The 23,217-nt window shown below is 39.9% G+C and overlaps 2 protein-coding genes and 1 long non-coding RNA gene across 9 annotated transcripts in view; 1 reads left to right on the forward strand and 2 right to left on the reverse strand.

Annotated features, from left to right (window-relative positions):
- Positions 1-21,788, forward strand: part of LOC112431674 (uncharacterized) — a 53,227-nt gene extending 31,439 nt beyond the window's left edge. The window contains exons 12-13 of the mRNA XM_076881283.1: positions 20,735-20,781; positions 20,930-21,788. Of these exons, the coding sequence (XP_076737398.1) occupies positions 20,735-20,781; positions 20,930-21,480 (598 nt within the window). The 3' untranslated portion in view covers positions 21,481-21,788. The remainder of the gene's footprint in view (positions 1-20,734; positions 20,782-20,929) is intronic.
- LOC143415893 (uncharacterized) overlaps positions 1-23,217 on the reverse strand; it is a 158,853-nt gene that overhangs the window by 102,862 nt on the left and 32,774 nt on the right. The gene's annotated exons all lie outside the window — the stretch shown is intronic.
- Positions 1,775-17,732, reverse strand: LOC112436092 (uncharacterized). 7 transcript variants are annotated; one of them, XM_076881289.1, is made up of 10 exons: positions 14,096-17,727; positions 12,676-12,708; positions 9,368-9,473; positions 7,514-8,416; positions 6,677-6,760; positions 5,657-5,707; positions 5,070-5,159; positions 4,949-4,981; positions 4,759-4,824; positions 1,775-2,612 (listed from the first exon to the last, which is right to left on the reverse strand). In XM_076881289.1, exons 2-10 carry the CDS (start codon positions 12,694-12,696, stop codon positions 2,380-2,382), a joined length of 1,587 nt encoding a protein of 528 aa, XP_076737404.1. In that variant the 5' UTR covers positions 12,697-12,708; positions 14,096-17,727; the 3' UTR covers positions 1,775-2,379. The 7 variants fall into 7 exon arrangements, 4 of the variants coding, with proteins under 4 accessions (XP_076737404.1, XP_076737405.1, XP_024661064.2 ...); XR_013096306.1 differs by adding an exon at positions 4,217-4,316 and having other exon boundaries at positions 2,479-2,612; positions 7,514-9,473; positions 14,096-17,728; XR_013096305.1 differs by adding an exon at positions 4,217-4,414 and having other exon boundaries at positions 2,479-2,612; positions 7,514-9,473; positions 14,096-17,728.

The raw sequence follows: 23,217 nt of genomic DNA on the forward strand, positions 1-23,217 counted from the left end.
GCCCCTGGCCTTGTAACGTCTTGTTCAGTACATTAAGCTCATGTGTCATATCAACAAGAAAAGCTGAGTCCATGAGCCATTTTGGGATCAGTTAGCACAGGAACACTAACTCCATCCTTCTCCATGAAGGCTTCACTTCTGCTCTCAACTCAAAAAGTGTCTTTAATACATTTCCCCTGCTGAGCCAACGTACCTCAGTGAAGTCGAGCACATCCCCATATTCTGACTCCATTTCCTCTAAAAAAGCTCAGAACCTTCGGTGCTTTAAGCCCCTGGATCTGATTTGGTTGATGCATTTCACAACAATAGACATCACATTGTCAAACTTCAGGCATTTGCTGCAAAGGACCTGCTGATGGATGATGCAGTGCAGAGCAATGGCCTCCTCCACGCCTTCCTCTTCCAGTTTGTTTTGTGCCACCAGTCCATGTTTCCTCCCTGTCATTGATGGCGCTCCATCTGTTGTTATTCCAACAAACCTCTTCCATGGCAAACCAACATTCTCAATGGCATCACACAGCTTGTAAATATCTGCTGAGCGGTGGTCTGGCCATGCATTGGAATTACTGTGAGCAGCTCCTCCATCACTTCAAAACTGTCATCAACACCACGGACATACATTGGGAGCTGGGCAGTGTCGGTGATGTCTGTGGTCTCATCAAGAGCGACTGAGTATACACTGAAACATTTGGCTTTCTCACACAGTTGGTCATAAATGTCACTTGACAGGTCAGAAATGCGATCTGCTGCGGTGTTGGCAGAAAGGCTGATGTTGCTAAACTGACCTTTCTTTCCCGGACAGACTATATTTGCAGCCTGCAATATGCACTTTTAGACAAATGCACCTTCTGTGAATGGCTTCCCTGCTTTAGCAATCATCTCACTAACCACGTGGCTCCGACTGCTGCATTATTCTCTTTGGTTGCTTTCTTGGAGAAATCTTGCTGCCTCAGTAGATCTGTTTTAAGACTGGCAACCCGGTTCGCTCTCTCGTCTCCCTGGTATTTTGCATCCAGCTCAGCATGTCTAGTTGTGTAATGACGTTTCAAATTGTATTCCTTGTGCAGCGCAACTTTCTCTGTGCAAATAAGACAGGTCGGGGTGCCCCTGTGCTCAACAAAGAAATATTGCATTTCCCACTTTTCCTGAAATTGTCGGTGCTCATCACCAACCTTTCTCTTCACCGCAGGCTTTGAAAAAGACATGTTTGGGGCTATGTGACATTTATAATTCTACTTGGTGTCACTGTCGCAGACACACACACACACACAGACACGCACACACACACACACACAGACACACATTCCTGTCTTGCATAACGACTGAGGACCGGGTAAGTGCACTATCAAAGTGAGGACCACCATTTCTGCTACACTTGCAGACAAACCTTTGCCATTTTTGAACACTGGGTGGCTCTCTGACACCAAAAATCACCTCAAAATCTGAAAACACTCAAGTAAAAAAAAAATCTCATTCTACTATCAGAATGAGGACCTTGTCATTGAGTGCTATTCAGGTGATTTTCCACCAGGGGGTGCTTTTGTGTTCGTTTCTGTCTATGTTTTTTTCTGTTTGCATTTACTCCTTGACATTTTCTATTTTAGTGCAACCAAATAATGTTAAAGTTAAACAGTCTCAACTTTATACATAAATAGAATAACTAAAAAGTTCTGATAATCTATCAATACAACCCTACATAACAAAAAAGGTAGTATTACATTTCAAATACTGCTGTAGATTTTATTAATAATTACCAAGGAAATTCCCACAATGCTGCAACAAGAGCAAATTCAGTTTATTTCACAATGTAACATCCTTCCAGAGGAATAATAATTGCTATTATAACAATGAAGACAACTATTAAGTCTAATGACTTACAACTAAAATAGTGATCAATAACTTTGATCAGTTTGTTTTGACTTTTGCCAAAAAGAAAAATCAGTAAAGCTTAGGATGGCTACAACTGTACCAGTATGACCTTCCTGCTTCCTACATAATTAAAACCAAAATTAAACTTTTCGCCAATGAACATCAGCACTGAGCAAAGGTGGACACTTTAGGATGTGTTCTAACCATTAAGCCATTAAGAAGGTGAACAACTTAGATGCCTAATGTACTTTAACAGATTATAAAATAAATGAACCAAAAACATCCTGGGCAAAAACCTAGAACTTAAAATCCAAAACGGGTTACCTCAAAAGACACCAGGTAAAGGTATTTTCATCGCCCTCACAGTTCACCACTCCAAAACATAAAGCCAATCAAATTACAATCAGACTCGCAGTTGCTACCAAAGCCGTCAAGTCAGTCACAAACCAAGCATGAGAAGACAAAATTAAATCTTAAATAATGTCTTAACATTATCAAGGTAAACTTATTTTAGAAGAGTTTTTTACAAGCAGACCTTCGATTCAGAGTGACAATCGTGTTGTACACAAAGTTTTTAACATCTTTCCATGAGCGATTAGCTAGGTCTTTTTCCGCTTCTAAGCATTTCATGCAGTGTTCTTTTTTTGGAACTTTACGCTCTGCGACAAATTTTCCCAGCCGTCTTTGCACTGCCGTCTTCTCTGCTTCACTCCATGGCTTCTTGACCTTCGCACGGGGGATCTCTACAAATAACACAAAAGACAACATGGACTGTTAACTTTACAACATGTATGTAACCGTAGTTTTTTTGTTTTTGTTTTGTTTTTGAAATTGGGTTCTGCTTGTGTATATTTACAGAAAATGCCAAACCAAACTGTAGGTTCAACAATTTACTCAACATTTTGTACCCAAGATATGTAGTAAGCACTTTTAAATTAAGTATTTTGAGTTCACAGAAACATGAGATCAGTTATTGAGTAATATACCTACAGAGTGAAACAGCAGCCAATTTACTTTTATACATTTTGTTTTCAAAGGTACATGTTGCATCTAGCCTTTTAAAATAAGATGATAACTAGTTATTATTCCTGTTAAAATCATTCATCATAACAATATTCTTGTAAAAAAAACAAAACTGTCAGACTTTAATAATTTGCTATTGTTTTAAATAAGGCAAATATTTCTGATGTACTAGTAATAAAAAAAAACCTGTGCTGTTGGTAGTAGTCCTAATCTAGTTAAGTGACATCACATATTTTAAGTCAATTTTTTTTTTTATTATGAAATACAATTGCTAATATCCTTGACAATGTAACAAATTACCTAGATCATGATTCAGAACCAAACATAACTGATTGACATGATCTTTTCATTTTATCTGAATTTATGCGTTTTATTTGACAAACTGTCACAGTTTTGCGACTGGCGCACAGATACAATACCAAAGAGCATAATTAAGTTTTGTCTATCATTAGTCATAAGGCCTGTACTACAAAGCACATTCAACATATCAAGGCTATCTTTCCATAATCTGGATTCACTTAACCTGAAAGTGGCGATCTGGATAAGTGGTCACAAAAAGCTTAACCTGCATTGTCGCATGAAAGGGGTGGCATTGTGAGCATCTGTTCACTAATGATTACTGAAAAGCGTACTGGAAACAGAAGCTGATTTTTCAAAAGATAAAAGTATAGTATTAGGCAAATATGAAGATATTAAAACAGACTGCAGCATAACTAAGGGAGGATTCAGGGTCACCTGGTCCAGCCTGAAATATATGCTTTAGCAAAAAGGAAAGTTTGAAGCCTAATGTAGTCTACTCGATGAGCTTTGTTGCTTGTACTTGCCGTTTCTTGCTGTCTTTTCACAAACCTCTCACTGAAAATGATGGTCCATACTGTCAATCTAGTTCACTTTACAAATTTTGATTTTAAAACACAACATCTGTGTGTGTAATTGGTGGAAACTAAAATACGCATTGTAAAAAAAAAATAACATTGAGATAAAGTAGTTGTCTTTAATTGGTAAATCATAGGACCTTAAACAGGTATTTTCTATGATAATATAACAAGACATTTTCAGCCTGCATTTTTTTTTTTAATTCCAGACTTGTGAAATGACCTGCAGAACCCTGCCATGTGTTTTGTAGTGCTGTTCTTGCAAAGTGTGAACTCACGCAACACAGCAGGTTAAACTAGTCACTCACCAGAATAGGTAGCCTAACAAATCATAAATGTAACATTAAAAGTGAAGCAATCATTCTTTCAGCTGAACTCTTTAGGGGTCATCACAGCGGATCATCTCCTCAACCTCCTCCTATACCAGCATCCTCCTCTGTCACACCAACTTTCTGCCTGTCCTCCTTCACATCCATGAACCTCCTCTGAGGTCTTCCTCTTCTCGTCCTGCCTGGCAGCTCCATCATCAACATCCCTTGGCAGCCTCCTCTGCACATGTCCAAACCATCTCAGCCTTGTCTCTCTTTGTCTCCAAACCTCTGACCTGAGCTGTCCCTATGATGTAGTCATTTCTAATCCTGTCCATCCTGGTCATTCCAATGAAAATCGTCATAGCTTTCCTCACTACCATTTTGTAAACCTTTCTTTTCCCTCTTGCTGCTTTCCTTTTATAACACATCACCCCTGACACCCATCTCCACCCCCTCTGAATTCTCCTCTTCAACTTACTGTAAAGCAATACTTAAACATTTTCAATAATTTTTCTAATTACCAACAAAATAATTCTGGATCAATATTATCAAGAGTTTTGTGTAGGCATATATTCTGCCACAAAGAGCAAGACTATAAGGAAATAAATTCATGTCTACAACCTGATTCATATACTGCAAACAGAAAATATCAAATACATTTAAAGCTGAAAACATCTCACCCTTTGCTTTGGCCACTTTGGTTTTTCCCCTTTTCCTCACGGCGAGTGTTACTTCTTTGGTCTCTTCTAAAACAGAAACAGATAAAAAAAAAATGGTAGCTGTTATTGTACAATGCAGATTTTACTTGAATAGAATTTAATTAGAATACACAACAGTGTTACTACATTTCAGACAAATGCTTAAACTCACCATTTACATCTGCGAAATGCTGAGAACTATCGTCTTTAAAAAAATTAATAAATTAATGTGCCACATCGTCCTAATTCACTGATTTTTTTCCTTTCTATTGAATAAATCTGGAAAATCTGACCTTCATCCATCTCACTGCCTCCTCCTTTCTCCTCCTCCTCATTTCCCTGAGGATCACTCTGAGTAGCTGCTATGGGACTTTCACCTGTGACTGACACCAGATGTCAAATATTAGCCATCAAGAGTATGTAAATGGTAATTACTCTTCTTTTATTTAGGATAAATTAAAAAAGCAAAAGGAAAACCCCCCCACTGCACAGCCATTACAAGGTGGCATTTGTATAAAAATACATTTGACAAATGTAACAAAAATTAGAATCTGGGTTGTGGTGATAAACTCGCAGATTTCATGTGTTTTTCAGTCTATTTCTTGCTGTAATAAAGGAGCTCACTATAGAGAGAGTGTACATGATCAAGTGTTATCTTTTGTATAGATTACTGAGCACTGAAGTTGGCCAACAGTGTGTTTATTTGGCTATAACATGCCACCCATTTCCTTTTAACCATTAGGAACTAGAGCTAACAGGCTAACATCAGTGTCTTATATTAGTCAATGTCACATACATAACTCTAGGTAGTTTATCATAAATGCAGCTTATTCATGAGACAGTATACCAACGGCTCTACTAGTGAGCAGGTAACACTTACCACCACTATCAGAACAGCCATCATCACTGCTTGCGAAGACCACATTATTGTCTGCAATGTAAGAAATATTGAAATGATGCAATTTTATGTGGAAATTTGTATAAAGACAGAAGTCTTTAAAATGAAATTACTGTAAAATGTATAACCTAAGCTAATTTCCATTGTCATGAGCTTTAAAATACACAACACTAACAATGTGCCAAAAAACAACAAGCAGTAGATCATGACTAGAAGACTAATCGTATTTTAAAACCAGTGCCCATTTAAATTTAAGATGTGCCAGTCAGGATTCAGACTGAGGTCCTCTAGTAAGGAATTCTACATGTTCTCTCCTGAACTGGAAAAGCTGTTTGTACAAACAGGGATTCAAAGTAACATCCCTTTTCACCTGGAAGCTAATCGTCTCATGAAGCCAAAAACTAAATGCAACCTTAAGGTCACAGAGCAAGTGGGAAACATGTTTAATAAGCATTTACAGATTTGTTTAGGAGTAACACATTTACTGAAATGATCAAGCCAAGATTTATTCTAAACATACCACTGCCATGATGCTGAATTTCTGTCCAAAACTGTTGCTTGATTATATAGATGGTGCTTGTGACCACAAGTTATACACTACATCAAAAATAAAAATCTCAGTGGATCAAACTATCCGTGGCACAAATAAATGTAAATATATTTGTGATTTGAATATCTGCTCACCATTTCAACCTAACATAATGTTTTCATTTATGAAAAGATACATTGGAAACCAAAAATGTGTTCTGCTGTTGTACTGTAAACAGAAAGGACAAAACAGGAACACCATCAATATAATCAGTCCTATTCATTGTCAATTCATGGTCTTTATTGTCTTAACTGAGCTCATGTATTCACGGTTATAGGTAAAATAAGATGTTATGGCATGACCGTGTTATTGGACTGCAGAAGATTGCACAGGTCTACCACGTAGACACAGGCTGTAAAATAGGGCTGCAAACAAATGTTACTTGCAACAATTTTCTCTATATTAAAACCTACTTTCATCCACCTCTGTGTCTTGTTCCTTCAGTCTGCCTGGGTCTCTTTGACTAGCTGGAGGGCTGGGAGCTGGGGAAATTACACCTATAAAAGATAATGAAATATTAGTAATTGGTAGTCCAAAATTTTGATTAGAGAACAGTGCTAACCACCAACATTCTAAAGTTGGGTATATACTGTGCAATTTTTGGGCAATTTTGAGCCGATTTTTCAGTCATGTGTCCATTTTGGGGATTGGCCCAAGTTTCGCCTTAATCGTGTGTCATCGTCCACTATACATGGGGTAACGAGAAGCAATTAACACCTCACAACCAGCTCCCAATCAAGAGTCGGATGGTTGCAAGAAAATCAAACTTATTTGAATTCCTGTCGCCCCTCGTGAGGGTGTCAACACAGCCTCTCACACTGCGCACGCACAAACACAGAAACGGAAGTGATAAAGACAGAGCAGCACAGCAGTGCAGCGTGTGATCTGGACACAAGCGATGGAGGCACAACTTGCAGAACTTTAGCAAGCTCACCTCAGCCTTTTCAATGTGGCCTCACAAAATTATCACGACCACAACAACCGTGAAAAGAGTTGGATGGACGTTGCTGCTCAATTGCAGCTGCCTGGTCAATGTTTTTCATTAACATTTTAGCAAAGTTGATGGTGGTGGTGGTGTGTGTGTGTCTGCGTGAGTGAAAGACAGAGGGAGGGAGAGCGAGAGACAGATTTGGTGTTATAAGCCTCATGTTATGGATTAGTCAAGTGTAAAACTATTTGACCACACAATACCATTTGCAATTCAATATAGCAGGACAGTGGAAAAAAAAGAAATACTCTATCATACATACCAGCAACAGAAACCTCCAGGGTGCTGAGGTTCTTGCCCCTTAAGGTGCCAGCGCCTCCCTCCATTGCAAACAGAAGCTTGCTTATCTTGGCAATTTGAAAGGTTTTGTCTGTCTGTCTGTAAAAGTCCTGGTGAACTCTGATGTCATGTCCCATGAATCTTGCAACTTGCTCGAGCTCTTGATCATTAAGATCGAGGAGTTGGCAAAGTGTGGCAACTTGTTTTCTTAATTTAGTTGACCTCAGAAGCTCAGGGTTTTCTGCTTTGCTTTGGTTTGCATATTTTCGTAGGCAGTCACATCCACGTATGTGTGTCATCCCACCAGGTCTAGCAAAGAGATAGGGGTTTTCAGCAGGTACACCAGCTGCTTCTCTGTTTTTCACCAACAAATCGATTGACTCCTTCATTCTGTCGCTCAAAAAAACTGGCACTTTCCTGCCTCTCTTCCCCCTGATTTCAATGCGGGTTAATAGCTTGCTTAGCTCTTTTTCTAATGGTGACAAGGTTTCGTAAATGTCTTCATTAATGGGACTTGTTTTTACGTTCTTGTAGGTCTGAAGAGTCAAGCGTGATGCTTCCCCTTCACGTCGCTTGTTAAAGACAATAACCTGTGCCAAAACAGTCTCATTCAGTGCCTTGTATGCTGCCAAATCCATGTGCTGCATTAGACTCTCTCTTGCTTCACCTTCCACGGTACGGAGATGGTCCCTCAGAGCAATCACATTTTTGGTGAGGGGAATGTCATCCGGTTTATTCCACCTCTTTTCTTGTATTGTTTGGTGAGCACTGACAGATACACTGTTCCTCCAGTTTTTGTCCAGAAGTTCCAAGAATTTTTTGGCCTTCTTCTCTGCATAGTCATCATCATTCATAAGAGTCTGTCCAATCAGTACCTCGACTGCGCCTTTAAGACAAAATCCAATTTTGACTGCTGTTGACGGTTTGCCATATTCATTTTTGCCTGGACTAAAGTTTGCAAGATGCTTGGCAACACTGACAACAAACTGGAATTTTGATGGTTTGCACAAATCTTCAAGTACATTCACTGTCCTGTCCATATTTTTTGCAGCTAATATGAGACGGCCAAGCTCCCTCATCCTTTGCGCAATATATTGGTGCTTAGACTTCACACGGCCATGTCTTGCATATAGCGATTCTCCATATTTGCAAATCAGAGAATCACTCCTGATGTGAAAGGACACTTGATCTTGTCGCATGTTGTCAATAATAGTCTGACATCCTTTAGATGAATGTTTTATTGGAAGCAGGCGTGCAGCGTAACCCTGTACTCTAGGATGTCTAGTTTTTGACGCACACAGTTTTTTACTTTTGCATGACAGCGCATGTTTCCATAATGTCTTTTTGATATACATTGCAAAGCAATAAGGGCAAGGTAAATATTCTCCTGCTATGGTTTTATTAGATGGCTGCTTCCATGTTACGACTTGTCCTCTGCCTTTTTGTATCACTTTGGTGTTGTGCTTAAAGTCACCTTTATTGCGAAGTTGTTCTAGAAGATCCTTCCTTTCTTTGGAACCAACAGGGTAGCTAAAGGCATATGCCACATCACTTATCTCTATGTGATTCCTCTCCAGGTGTCTCGATATTTTTGCTTGGGACTTCCCACAGTAAAGACAATAATGTTTTTTGTCCCATACTCGTTTGTTGTCCTCCCTTTTTGTACATGTTTTTACAGTCACTTCTGATTTCCGTTTAGTCCGTTTAGCCTTCTCTTGTGCCTTATGATCATTTCTCTTTCTTTTCCCATATGTTCTGGGTGTCTTTTTAAGAGTCATGTTTCTCAGTTCTTCATTATCACTGTCGCTAGAAACATCAGTGATCTTTAGTGTCTTACTTTGTAGACTGTGGTTGTCCTCATCACTTAAGTCTGAAATTTGACTTGGCACGTATTCAGAGCCTGAACAAATGGAGAAATCCAGCTCAGAGCAATCACTCCCCTCCTGAATAGGTAAAGAGAATAATCATCATGAGAAGTCAATTATAAGGATAGAGTTATGTAATAAAGCTGTAAAACTATCTTCCAAAAGTTGAGACGCTGTGTAAAATGCAAGTTAAAATAGAACGCAATGTTTTTCAAAGCCCACATCTTAGTGTATGGGGGTGCATTAGTGCCTATGGAGCTAGTAGCATACAAATGTGGAAACGCATCGTTAGTGCCGAAAGAAAATACAGGTTATAGAGCAACATATGCTCCCATCTAAACTAGAGATGGCACGATACCACTTTTTTATGTCTGATAACGATATCATAAATTTGGATATCTGCCAATACCGATATGAATCAGATAGTGTTTTTTAATCAATAAAACGTTTTTTTTTTTAAATATCTTGCTGCATTTTCTATAAGTTCATACTCAAGTTTAAATAAACAACAACACTAAAGCTATTCTGTTATACCTGTACGTAAAAAATACAAAATATTTCATAGTTCAGCAAAACTGATCAATCTAATAAAGTTAAACCTGCACCATCCTCCCTATTCTGGTATTTTAAAGAGTACTTAGCAGAAATATTAAGCAACCTAACTAACAGGAGCAAAAAAAAATATATATATATATATATATATATATATATATATATATATATATATATATATATATATATATATTAGAGAACCACCCCTCACCCTCCACCTCATGATGCTTAATCGATGTAATCAACTTTAATTTGATGCAGTGTGAAATAAAATGCACAGAAATAAATTATTTTTCAAGAATAATTAAATAGATTCAACATCTTTCTTCAACAGAATTGCAGACTGCACAGATGGTTCCCAAAGGAAAAAGTACTATAGCTTACTAGGGTATATTAGACTTAATAGTTACTTAATAACTATAACTATATAACTTAATAGTTATTGTTAGTTATAAAGTAATGGACTTCTATATATTTTACATCAGATTAAAACTTTGGGTGTAAGATTCAGATATTTATTAAAAGCTCGACATTTTAAATGAGAATAAGAAAGAAAAGTATGTCTTTGTGCCCCCTTTTCCCTGTTCATGCCCTATCGGCCCCCCTGGCTAAACTTTGCTAGATTCGCCCCTGCACAGTTACCAGCGGTCAGCTACGTAGAAAAGAATCCTGGTCTAGAAAGTAATATTAAATAAATTCTAACAACAGATTATCAAGCTTAAACGTGCTTCTGTTATTCAGCCGCTGGTTTCCTCTTTCTGGTGCAAAGTGGGCCAAAAACAAACAAGAGAGACGGACTCGCCACAGAAAAGCCAATCAGCTGATCATTGATCAGTTTCATGATTGAAGTAGCAGCAGGAGAGAGAGAGAGGCAGTCGCTCCATATATCGGTTGTTAAGCTTAATGTGGGAATGCTTTACAAACATTCAGAGATGAACTTAAACACTTGCTTTACTTCTCTCTGGGATCACTTCCTCGGAGATGAAATGCCGGACACAGCCGCTCTATCACGTGACGCACACTGCTCCGACGTGCTACAGTTATGAGCTGAGTTACGCCGTGTCGCAAGTTTTGTGAGATGCTTTTTTGATATTTAATGGATCGGATTACATTTTTTATTTCTCTCCAATATCCGATCCAGTAATTTACATCAGTATCGGACCGATACCGATACGTAACATCGGATCGGTCCATCTCTAATCTAAACATCATCTTTTTCAGGGAAGGCCTTGGATATTTCAGGAAAACAATTGTAAATCGCATAGTGCATGTATTATAATGGCATTGTGTCATACTCCAATACTCTGAGTACTGAAATAACCAGCCTGCAGTCAAAACCGTTCACCTACTCATAACATTTGGAGCATCATGAAACGAAAAATGCGACAAAGGCGGCCCAGGGCTGTTAAGCAGGTAAAATCTTACGTCAGACAAGAATGTGACAACATTGCTCTCCTTAAAGTCCAGCAACTGGTCTCCTCAGATCCCCGATGTTTACAATGTTGTAAAAACGAAAAGAGAAAATTCACAGTGGGAAACAAGGCCCTGTCTTAACTTTTCTGAGACATGGTACTACCATCACATTCAAAATGATCCCATAATTTTCTTAAAATGGAACAATTTCTCAGTTTCAATTGAAATGTTTTACATGTCTTACTGTTAATAAAATGTGGGTTTATGAGATTTGAAAAACATTGAATTCAGTTTTGATTTACATTCTACACTGCATCCCTTCTTTTATAGACATGAGGCTGTAAAAGAATAATGAACTAAAATGAGACTGATTACTACCGTATGCTGACACCCTTTATTGCATGTAAACTACTTTTTTTTTTTAAGTCAAACTAGTGGCATATAACAAACATGACTTTTTGTTTTCATTCCACAAAGTTATTGTATAAGAAAAGCTGCTAAGAAGATACACTCAAATACTGTTTGAGATAGAAATAACATCTAGAAATGTATTTGAAAAGACATCACATTTCTGGATACATATCCAATGTTCAAGGTTAAAGCTGACCTGAAACACTACATACATTAAGGCTAGATGACACTATGGAGGCCCACTCTTAAAAAAAAAAAAATCTCCGATTGAACACTGTCAGTGAAGCTCGTTATAAAAAAACAAGCGTTTACAGCATGTTTATTTCCATCTTGGCTGAGTTCAGACTATGAGGTCACTGGGTTGGTTGGTTGGATGGATGCTGATAACAGTTCTACCCTACATTAGTTTATGTTAGCTAACTAGGGACAGAAAGAATAACTAAAAATAAAAGGAAGTCTAAGAGGGATCACTTTGTAACCCTGGCTGCAGCAATGAGTTTATGTTAAAAACCAAGTTAAGACTGTCAACTTTCACTTTTAGTCTCGAAGTGCTTTGTCATTGTTTGCTAGCTGTACTGAAACATAAGAATTCACCTGTTAACTGTAGTGCTCGAGTTTAGAAAGGTGACGCTTAAAAGGTGGCACATCTAAAACGTATTCCCACAGCAGAGAATCTATATCACACTTAAAATATGCTGTAAATAAAAGAATCAGTGAAAACGGGGGCTTCCAGTCTATTTTAAACAGAAACTCTGAATCTAACCTGCTTCCAACCAGATGATGTGTTCATCATGTTTAAAAAAAGATAAAAAAATATGCTGTTTGACTTTAACATTCCTGCATACGATTCAGTAACAATTATTAAAGACTACTTGTTCAAATATTTGATAAAAAAGGCACATACCTGTGTTTGGCTTGCTGCCATGGCTTTTTCAACCTAATACCAAAGACAAAATCCAAAGTTACTTCTCAGTTACATTTACGTAATAACGGCTTAGAGGTGATACAGCACAACTGCACCAACATTTTTCTTAGTCTTCAGCAAGCAGGAAAAGCAGTTCATTTAATGCAGCCCATTACCCATCTCTAACATATAACTGGACTACACTGTGCTTTCCACCATTTCCACCTCCTTTTTCCTTTTCATTTATTTACTGAAGCTCACCTCAATAAGGCTACATTTTGCTTAACAGTGAGCTCTCATGCAGGTGAACCTGATGTACAAACTATGACCTGCACATACCATATATTTCCAAACGTGCTCCGACATTTTCGGAGACGTCTGTGACCCGCCAGCTCCATAGCAGACAGCGAGGTCGAGGATCACTAGAGCTGGCGAGAACAGCGGACTCCCGGCACATCGTTTTCACCCCCCCCCGCGATCTTTTCGCTACTCAGGTTAAACAAACCCCAAAACCCAGCAGCTGTCTATTGTATTGAGTGTACACTAAAATAAAAATAAAAGCGTTCTAACATCTCACCTGCTTCTTTTTATTAGGGCATACGTGTACACTATTCTTATTAATAGAGATTTCGCTACTGAGGTTAAACATGATATATAAGTCACTTAGATCACTTCTAAATGTTAATGTTTGGGTTTTTTTTTCAGTGTTTTATTTGTTAGCGAGTAAATCGGTTTAGCTGAGATTAAAGTTATTAGATTAGATAAAATAAAACTTTATTAATCTCCCGGGTGGGTTCCTCCTTGGTTTTTACACAGCTGACTAAACGTCAAACAGAAAACAGATTAAACAGAAGTATGAGACAGTGGAGAATTTACGCCAGTGTCCTGTTATATTTTAGATAGCAAGAAGCAGACGGCTGAGTTTATTAAACTCCACCGAGACAGCGGCGACGCTAATCTGAAGACTAGACCGTCCAATTTCACAGCCGTTTACTTCCGGCCGACCCGACCTCCTGAGGACACGGGCAACGTAGACCGCGAAGGCCGGGTCCTCAGGAAGATGCAGCCCATGAATTTGGACACTGCTACTAATATTTTTCAACGCTGTTGTGCTTTTTTGAAATGTAAACTCCTCCTTAAATAAATGTCCGTGATTAAGGGAAAAGGACACCAGTTTTGGATTCAGCACCCCCAAAAACATCAAATTTGCCAAAAATATCCCATGCTGCTGAATTTCTTTTCTTTTAATTTGAAGTTGTGTAATTATCAGTTTGCTTGCTAGCAAGCTGCTATTAACTGAGACGAACTTCATGCATCGTTCAAGTTGAAAAAATTAAACCTGACGTAAGATACCTTTTTTTTGTTTCATTTCATTTAAAAAAATTTGCAGTTTTCATAAAGACAAAATGTGAAATCTTACCTGCCGAAACTTTGATTTAAATCTTGCAATCACCAGTTTAATTATGCAGCTTCTCCGTCCGTTGACTGAATGATTGAGATGCAAGCAATGCCCTGCAAAAGTTTGAGAGCGCAGTGCAGGTGCGCGGGGGGAGGGGCGGGTCACTGATGGGTCATGATATCTTAAAGAGGAATTGCAGAGAGCCAAAGTATTCTCTACTTCTCAGCTCTCACTCTGAAACCTGATTTACATTGTACATTATATAAAATAAAGGAAGCCTGACATTGCTTTTACTACAGTTTAAACACATAATGAAACAGCATAATAAAATTAATCTAAAGTAACATTTAGCCTTACAGTCTAAATTGACTTAATGCTTATCAGTAGTCAAAAAGAACTAAGAACCATTACCATATCTATTTTAAATATATATATATTTCTTTTGATTTTTTACACACACTAAACGGTCACTGCATTAGGCACACCTTGCTAGTCCTGGTTTGGACTCTCTTTTGCCTTCAGAACAGCCAAAGTGCTGAAAATACTGGCCTGCCCCTCCCCCACTGCAGCAGCTATTGGGGTATGGGGGAGGTGCAGGGCATCAGTGAAGTTGGGAGCAGAGTGTAGCACAATATTCTGCACTTCTCATCCTTGAGGCACATTTTAAATCACCATAAACTCATCCTCAGTACTCGCTATGTTATCAGGCTATTTATCAGGCTATTTATCATAACTTCACAATGAAGTAAGACAATGGACTCAGGGTGAGCCCTTCTGGAGGCCAAATGATTCAATTTAATGCAAAATATGTATTTCATCTGCTCTGACGGAAAAGCCAGATATTTCAAAGTTTCATTAATGATGATCAAATTTTGTTTTATATTTTAGATTCTTCGAAGTAGCCACTCTTTGATTTGATTACTACCAAAGTTCTCAAATTTGGACTCATCAGACCAAAGCACAGATGTCCACTGGTCAGATGTCCATTCCTTGTGATTCTGGTGATAAATGTATCCTCAGCAGCAGAGGGGACTCTTGCTCTTCCTTTCCTGGGGCGGGCCTCATGTGAGACAGTTTTGTCGTAGTGCTTGATGTTTTGTGCGACTGCACTTGGGGGACACATTCAAAGTTTTAGCATTTTTCCAGATTGACTGACCTTCAGTTTTTAAAGTAATGATGGACTGTAGTTTCTCTTTACTTAACTGATTGGTTGTTGCCATAATATGAATTTTAACAGTAGTCAAATAGGGCTGTCAGCTGTGCACCAACCTGACTTCTGGACAACACAACTTGTGGTCCCAACCCCATAAAGACAGAAAGAAATTCCACAAATGAACCCTGACAAGGCACACCTGTGAGGTGAAACCATTTAAGATGACTACATCATGAAGCTCACTGAGAGAAGGCCAAAGGTTTGCAGCGTTGTCAACAAAGCAAAGGGTGGAATCTAAAATATAAAACATTTAGCGTTATACATCAGCTATCTCTTTGATATATAATTCCATATATATTGCTTCATATATTTCATGTCTTCAGTTTGTATGTACAATGTAGAAAGTAGTAAAAAACAGACAAACATTAAGTCAAAAGGTGTCCAAATTTTTGAATGATAGTGTATGGGGGGTGGAGTTGGGAGTGTACTCCGAAGCCCAGATAAACAGAGAGGGCTGTTACAGGAATGGCATCTGGTGTATTTCCATATCGGATCAGTCGGTACCTGGGTTAACAATTACTGCCTCCTGTGCTATTGGCCAACAGAGAGCCGATGGAAACTGTGCTACTATTCGAAGACAAAGGAAGAGGAAAGGGAGAAGCGTGTTAGGAGTCAAAGAGAAGGACAGGCAGGAGCGTGGAGGTACTATGACTGGCAAAGGGAGAGAGCTGGCTGATATGAATGGAGAGAAGGAAGGTAGATTTACTATGTGTGCAGGAGACCAGGTTGAAGGTTGGATGTCAGTTAGAAGAGAAAGAGGAATTCTGCAGTTAGTTTGATAAAGTGGTAGAGAGTGTTGATTGGAGCAGACTTCAGTAGCCATGTAGGTGAAGGAAAGAGAGATAATGAGGAGGTGTTAGATAGGTATAGTGTTAAGCAGAGAAATGCAGAAGGTCAAAATTAGGAAGATGGAAATGGCTGGGGTGAACTCATACTTCAAGAAGAAGGAGGAACATAAGGTGACGTAGAAGAGTGGAAGAAAGTGTACACAGGTGGCTTACATCCTAAACAGAAGGGTCAGTGTGAAAGAGATAGGAGACTGCAAGGTGGTGTCAGGAGAGAATGTAACCATGCAGCATTGGACACTAGTCTGTAGGATGACTTTGGACGTCAAGAAGAGGAAGAGAGTGAAGGCAGAGACAAGAACTAAATGGTGGAAGCTGAAGAAGGAAGAATGTTGTGCAGTTGTTAGTTCAGGGAGGAGTAGACATTCTCTGGGTGGAAGGGAAGAGTTACCAGATGACTGGAAAAATACAACTGAAATGGTAAGAGAAAGGCAAAGAAGGTGTTTGGTGTATTTTTTGGAGAGAGAGAAAAGAGGACAAGGAGACTTGGTGGTGGATTGGACACTTTCCTGTAGTTCCTCAAAGGAATAGCTAAGAGAAAGTGCGATAGTCAGGGAGATGGAGAAAGTAGACAGGAATACTGGGAGGCCAGGCCTACTGCAAAGATAGAGGTGGAAAAGGAAAAAGCTTATACTGAGTTGTATGTGAGGCTGGGCACTAAGGAAGGAGAACAGTACTTGTGTCAATTAGCTAGACAGAGATTGAGCTGAAAAGGATGTGCAGCAGGTTAGAGTGATTAAGGATAAAGATGGTGAAGAGAGTGTGTTGAGAAGATGGAAGATAGAAGTATTCTCTCATTGTCTTCATTAATGAAGACATTAATGAAGACAGAAACTGAGGACAGATGGAGGAAAGTTAGTGAATCAGGAAGCGCAGGGGATAAGTAAGGAGGACGTGAAGGCAGCTATGAAGAGAGGAAAGGCAGTTGGTCCACATGACATATATGTGGTTGTATAGAGATGTTGAGGAGAAAGGACTTTTTAACCAGATTGTTTAACACAAGTTTGGAGAGTGAGGAATGAATAAGTGTACTGGTACCAGTTTTCAAGACCAAGGGTGATATGCAGAGCTGTAGTAACTACAGAGCGATAAAGCTGAGACACACCAAGAAAGAGTTGTTGAAAGTAGGTTAAGAAGAGAGGTGATGATCCATGAGCAGCAGTATGGCTTCTCACTGAAAAAGAGCAGTGCAGATGTGATGTTTGCTTTGAGTGTGTTGATGCAGAAGTATAGTGAAGGTCAGAAAGAGTTGCACTGTGTCTTTGTGGATCTGGCAAAAGAATATGATGGGATGCTAAGAGAGGAACTGTGGTACTGCATGAGGTAAGTCAGGATGTGAGGGTGGTGCAGGATGTGTTCAAGGTGAGGGTGGGATTACATCAGGGATATGGAGTCAGGAGGAGGGACAGGAAACAGAAATGAGTATACAAGAAGGACAGCTCGTGCTGAATGGTATGGAGAGAAAGTTAGAGACAAGGCTGAGATGATTCAGACATATGCAGAAGAGGGATAGTGGAAATACTGGACAAATGAGGGAGAAAACAGGATGACCTCAGAGATGACCTCAGAGGTCGACACCAGAGGCAGGCCCCTAAAGAGAGCATTTCTCTCTCTCTACAATACATTATATATATATATATATATATATATATATATATATATATATATATATATATATATAAATAAATGAATGATGGATCGGGTGATCACATAATATGTAATGTGATCACCTGATCCACCATAGAGATCAGAGGTCCTCTTTTGGATTGAGATCTGGTGACTGTAGAGGCCATTTGAGTACAGTGAACTGAACTGTTATGTTTAAGAGTGCAATTTGACATCATTTGAGCTTCTTGACACTGGTTATTATCCTCCTGGAAGCAGCCATAATGAGATGGGCACTTCTGATGGATGGGACATATTTAATTTTTACAAAGTATTAAAGAACACACAAGTCAATATTATATTGCATTACAGATTATATATTAATGGTAGATTTACACTAATAGAAGCTTACAGTAGAGGAACCAGGTTTTAATATAAAAGGGAACACAGCAATATATGTATCCTTTGTACGGAAGCCCATGCTTTCATATAATCTATCAAAATTCACCAGTATGATTTATAATAGTTTGAAAAATACTTGAAACAAAACTACAGTTTCTTGCACATTGTCTATATTTATGTTATGTAGACACAATTTGTAGCTCACTACTAAAGCAGGGTCAAGGTGGTTTTTCAGATTCAGTCTCCTATTTGTCGAGATATTTTGGTAAAATATGCTGGTAACACTAAATGGAAAGCAGCCCCTCAAGACCTTAAATGATTTTTTTAAAACTGAATGGTCTAAAAAAGTTACTGATATGCCATTTCTATAGCAAAGATAAAAGTATGGTTTAAAAAGAGAAGCCTAAAATGAGAACCAGAAGGCAGAAATGATGAGCTGCATTAATAATTTCTAAACCTGTCTCACATTAACTGATCAAACCCATGTTAACTAGCACACTGTTTAGTTTAAATTGAAAATCCAGTCGTAATTTTTCAGGAACTGAAGCACTGTCTCATAGCCCAGTTTAGGCCAGTCCATATTCAATATTTCTATTTCAGCATTTAATTTCAAAAACTGTATTGGTGTGCTTTCCAATTTGGGTAGACCAAGACCAGATATTAAAAGTAAGACATAATAATATGTTTAACTTACCTTGTAGGGTCTTTACCCTAAAGTATAAAGTGCCCTCAGGTGACCTTTGTTGTGCTTTGGTGCTATATAAATAAAATTGAATTGAACTTGAAGGCACTATTTATTTCTCCTTCATTAGATAAACTGTCATTATCTTCATTTGTAGTTATAGTAGCTTGGGGGCAGTGAATGGGCAAAGACAGTAGTTGGCAGTAGAGTGCAAAAAAGTTCTTGGGTGCAGTGACTGTCCAAAAGCAGTAGGGGCAGTAGAGAGCAAAAAGTACTTGGGTGCAGTGACTATCCACAACCAAAAGGGGCAGAAGGGCAGTAGAGAGCAAAAAGGCTCAGGAGCAGTGATTTTTCATAACCACTAGTAGCCAGTAGAGAGCAAAAGTGTGTGTATGAAAAGAATAGCAGTGTGTATAGAAGTGTGTATTTTTTTCTCGTATTTCTATCTTTCTGAGGACCTCGCTCAAACTTTGAGAGAAGCATAAAAATGGCCTCTAGAAGGCATTACAGTGAAAAACAAGTGAGGACCATATTAAATGTCCTCACTTTCCCAAAAGGTCCTCACTCGTAAGGTCTTAAACCCGCGATGGTCCTCGCAAGTATAGCAGAACAAGCACACACACACACACACACGCACACACAGACACAGACACACAGACACAGACACACACACACACACACGCACACACAGACACAGACACAGACACACACACACACACAGACACACACACACACACACGCACACACAGACACAGACACACAGACACAGACACACAGACACAGACACACACACACAGACACACACACACACACACGCACACACAGACACAGACACACAGACACACACACGCACACACAGACAGACACACACACACACACACACACACACACACACACACACAGACACAGACACACACACACACACAGACACACACACACACACACAGACACACACACAGACACACACACACACACAGACACACACACACAGACACACACACACACACACAGACACACAGACACACAGACACACACACACAGACACACACACACACACACAGACACAGACACACACACACACACACACACACAGACACACACACAGACACACAGACACACACACAGACACACACACACACACACACACACACACACACACACACACACACACACACACACACTATGCACAGACTGGTACTCTTTGTTCATACCTGTGTAAGACGTCATAATGAACTTGTGCATATTCATGTAAGCTCAATAAAGAGCAGTGTTACGAGGGAGCAGACGAGAGCGACTGAGGTCAAGTGAAGGAACGGCGCTGTCACAGTTCTCTCCCTCATCAATTGTCTGGTTCCAGCGGTGGGTCTGTGCTAGACGACCCATCACCAGCTTTTTCCACTGGTTACCAGTACGTGGTAGAATCCACTTCCAGATCTGGTTGTCTTTAAATCTGTGAATGGATTGGCTCCATCTTATCTCTCTTTAACAAAAGAATCCAAGTGGAGCCCTCAGGTCTGCAGATAAGCAGCTTCTGACCAGAACTAGACGTAAAAACAGAGGTGAGCTTTATCGATGGCTGCAGCCAAACTCTGGAACAGTCGCCCTTCACATCAGGTCGTCACCAACACTGGACATTTTTAAAAGCCGGTTGGAAACACATTTGTACTCTGTAGCTTTCAATCCTGACCAGTCTTTATAGTCATTACTGTGTATGTTTCCTATTTTCTCTCTACTCTGTGCAGCACTTTGGCTCAAGCTGTTTTTAAATGTGCTGATAAATAAATGTAGATTTCTTTGAATAAAACAGTGGAGCCGAGCTTTGAGCTCAGTGTGTAACAGTGTGTGTGTGAGAGCCATGTAATGTCCATGTGTGCATGCTGACTGTGCTGCTCTGACCCCCCTCCTCCTTTCAGGGTGGAGCCTGCTGGAGTCCGATGGTTGAGACCAGGTCTGAGGAAGTGTAAGTGTGTTTTTAATGGGATTCATGAAAACAAAGCAGCACACATTCAACCATCTTCATCATGTCAGGAGTCATCATCAAAGTGTCAATCAATGAACAGATGATGGATCAATAACTGCAGCTGGATTGTGTTTGTTCTCTCCATCAGATTCCTGTCAACTCACAATCGACACAAACACAGTGAACACAAAGCTCCAACTGTCTGACAACAACAGGAAGGTGACACGTGTGGAGGAGGTTCAGTCATATCCTGATCATCCAGACAGATTTGATGTTTTTAATTATCAGCTGCTGTGTAGAAATGGTCTGACTGGTCGCTGTTACTGGGAGGTCGAGTGGAGAGGAAGAGTTTGTATATCAGTGAGTTACAGAAGCATCAGAAGGAAAGGAGGCAGTTATGACTGTTTGTTTGGACACAATGATCAGTCCTGGAGTCTGATCTGCACTGATGATGGTCCTCATTTTGTCAGGCACAATAACAGATCAACACTCATCTCCTCCTCCTCCTCCTCCTCCTCCTCCTCCTCCTCTCTCTCTAACAGAGCAGCAGTGTATGTGGACTGTCCTGCTGGCACTCTGTCCTTCTACAGAGTCTCCTCTGACACTCTGATCCACCTCCACACCTTCAACACCACATTCACTCAAACTCTTTATCCTGGGTTTGGAGTCTATCCTGGTTCCTCAGTGTCCCTGTGCTGAGTGGAGTGTAAAGAGTGTCTCCTGTTACAGAAACACTCTGACTGTTGAACAGATAGTTCAGTCTGTACATGTCTGTCTCTTTCACTCACAAACACGTTTTCAGATTCATGGATTCAATCAGTTGATGTTTGAAACTCTTCTAAATGATTCCTTGTAAACTTCTTCCTCTTCAGTCACAAACAAACAGGAAGTGATGTCACATGTGTTCCTGTCCACACAGCAGAATGAGTCTATTGCTGACAGTGATGTACAAACAGAGTGAGCATTTCTGAGGCCCAAAATAAACTGAGTAGTTCACTGAATGAACAATGGACTGTGAGCTCAGTTCCTTCATCATTAGTATGGATTATATATGTATATGTATTATATTAGTATCATATATATCAGGTGCTGCTGCTTTCAGTCATTGTGCAAATGTGCTGTTTGTAAGCTTGTAAAGCTGCAGTCAGCTGAGACTGAAGAAGTCACCTGATCAGTGAGCAAACGTTTCTGAAAACGTCCAGATGAACAGAATCAACCTTTTGGGATCAGCCAGCAATGCAGCATCATTGTTGTTCAGCTTCAGAGGTTTGCAGGAATGAACTGATGACCAGAAACAGCTGCAAAGTCCAAGAAAATACCAGCTGGAGTTCAGCTGCATTTGAAGAAGTCAAAGAAAAGTAAGGATGGCAAAGGGCGACGTTTTCTTCCAAAGAGCTGCAAACATGGTCGACGCCTCATTAGAAGAATCATCTGGACATTTGTGAGGAACTCTAACCAAGAAAGCAACGTCACACAGATCCAACAGACAGTTTCCATGACTGCAAGTGTTGAGTGGAAAAATGCTACATTGCATTATTGCATCCTCTCACCACAGGAGGCGCTGTTGGCACCACTGATTGCTGATCAGCTGTTCTCTGATGATCTGATTGATACTGTGAATAACGGGACTCACTGAACTCTGTGACACAGTGAAGATTACAGAGTTTAACTTCAACATCTGACTGACGTCACACAGACAGAAGGATGAACCAGTGAGGCACAGAACACAGTTACTGGAGATACTGGATCAGCTCCATGTGAACCTCTGATGGAGAAGCTGCTGAGCCAGAGAAACATCAGGACATGACAGCAGCTGCACTTATCTAACAACATGTAGCAGAGCTGATCTATGTTAGAGGATCTATCACAGCAGCTGAAGCCAAAGTCCAACACTGGATACCAGCTGAGCCTGTGCTGAGTGTAGTGTTACAGGAAAAGGGCAGAAACACTGGTAGCTCCCAGTGATGCTGACTGGGGCACAGAGCTGAATGATGCAGCATCAGGACACTGTTTCAGTCTGACTGACAGAGAAACCTGTAGCTGTATCTACATGTGAGGCAGAGGCCACACAAGCAGCTTTCTATGTTTCACAGTGACTGAGATCTTCAGTGGGGGTGGACATGCTCCTGTACAGACCTCTGAGGAGAACCAAGGTGCAGTCAAAGAGTCCAGTCTGTCCTCACAGATGTGAACATGTGCTTTCATCAGGTCTGCTGTCAGCTAGCAGGCTCACATCAGAATCACTGTTCCTGAAAAACACAGTCTGTGTGACATCATCAGTCAGCTGATGGTCCCAGATCTGAATGGTTTCTGTCTCTACTGAGGAAGGCAGAGAATATCACTGAGGTGTGGATCAGGTCTGAGTGAGCTGTGGAGGGACAGCTTTAAACAGTCCACAGGTCTCACGTCCTGCTCAGTCTGGTAGCAGATACCTCG

Source organism: Maylandia zebra, unplaced genomic scaffold (assembly GCF_041146795.1).
Source record: "Maylandia zebra isolate NMK-2024a unplaced genomic scaffold, Mzebra_GT3a scaffold11, whole genome shotgun sequence".
Lineage (NCBI taxonomy): Eukaryota > Metazoa > Chordata > Actinopteri > Cichliformes > Cichlidae > Maylandia > Maylandia zebra.

Bases quoted from the DNA above. Each gene is read 5' to 3' on its own strand.
- LOC112436092 (XM_024805296.2), bottom strand. From the start codon at position 12,696: ATGGCAGCAAGCCAAACACAG. The intron at 6,761-7,513 runs GTATGTATGATA...TATCTTTTATAG, and splicing joins CCTGGAGGTTTCTGTTGCTG to GTGTAATTTCCCCAGCTCCC. The intron at 4,825-4,948 runs GTGAGTTTAAGC...TTTCTGTTTTAG, and splicing joins GCATTTCGCAGATGTAAATG to AAGAGACCAAAGAAGTAACA.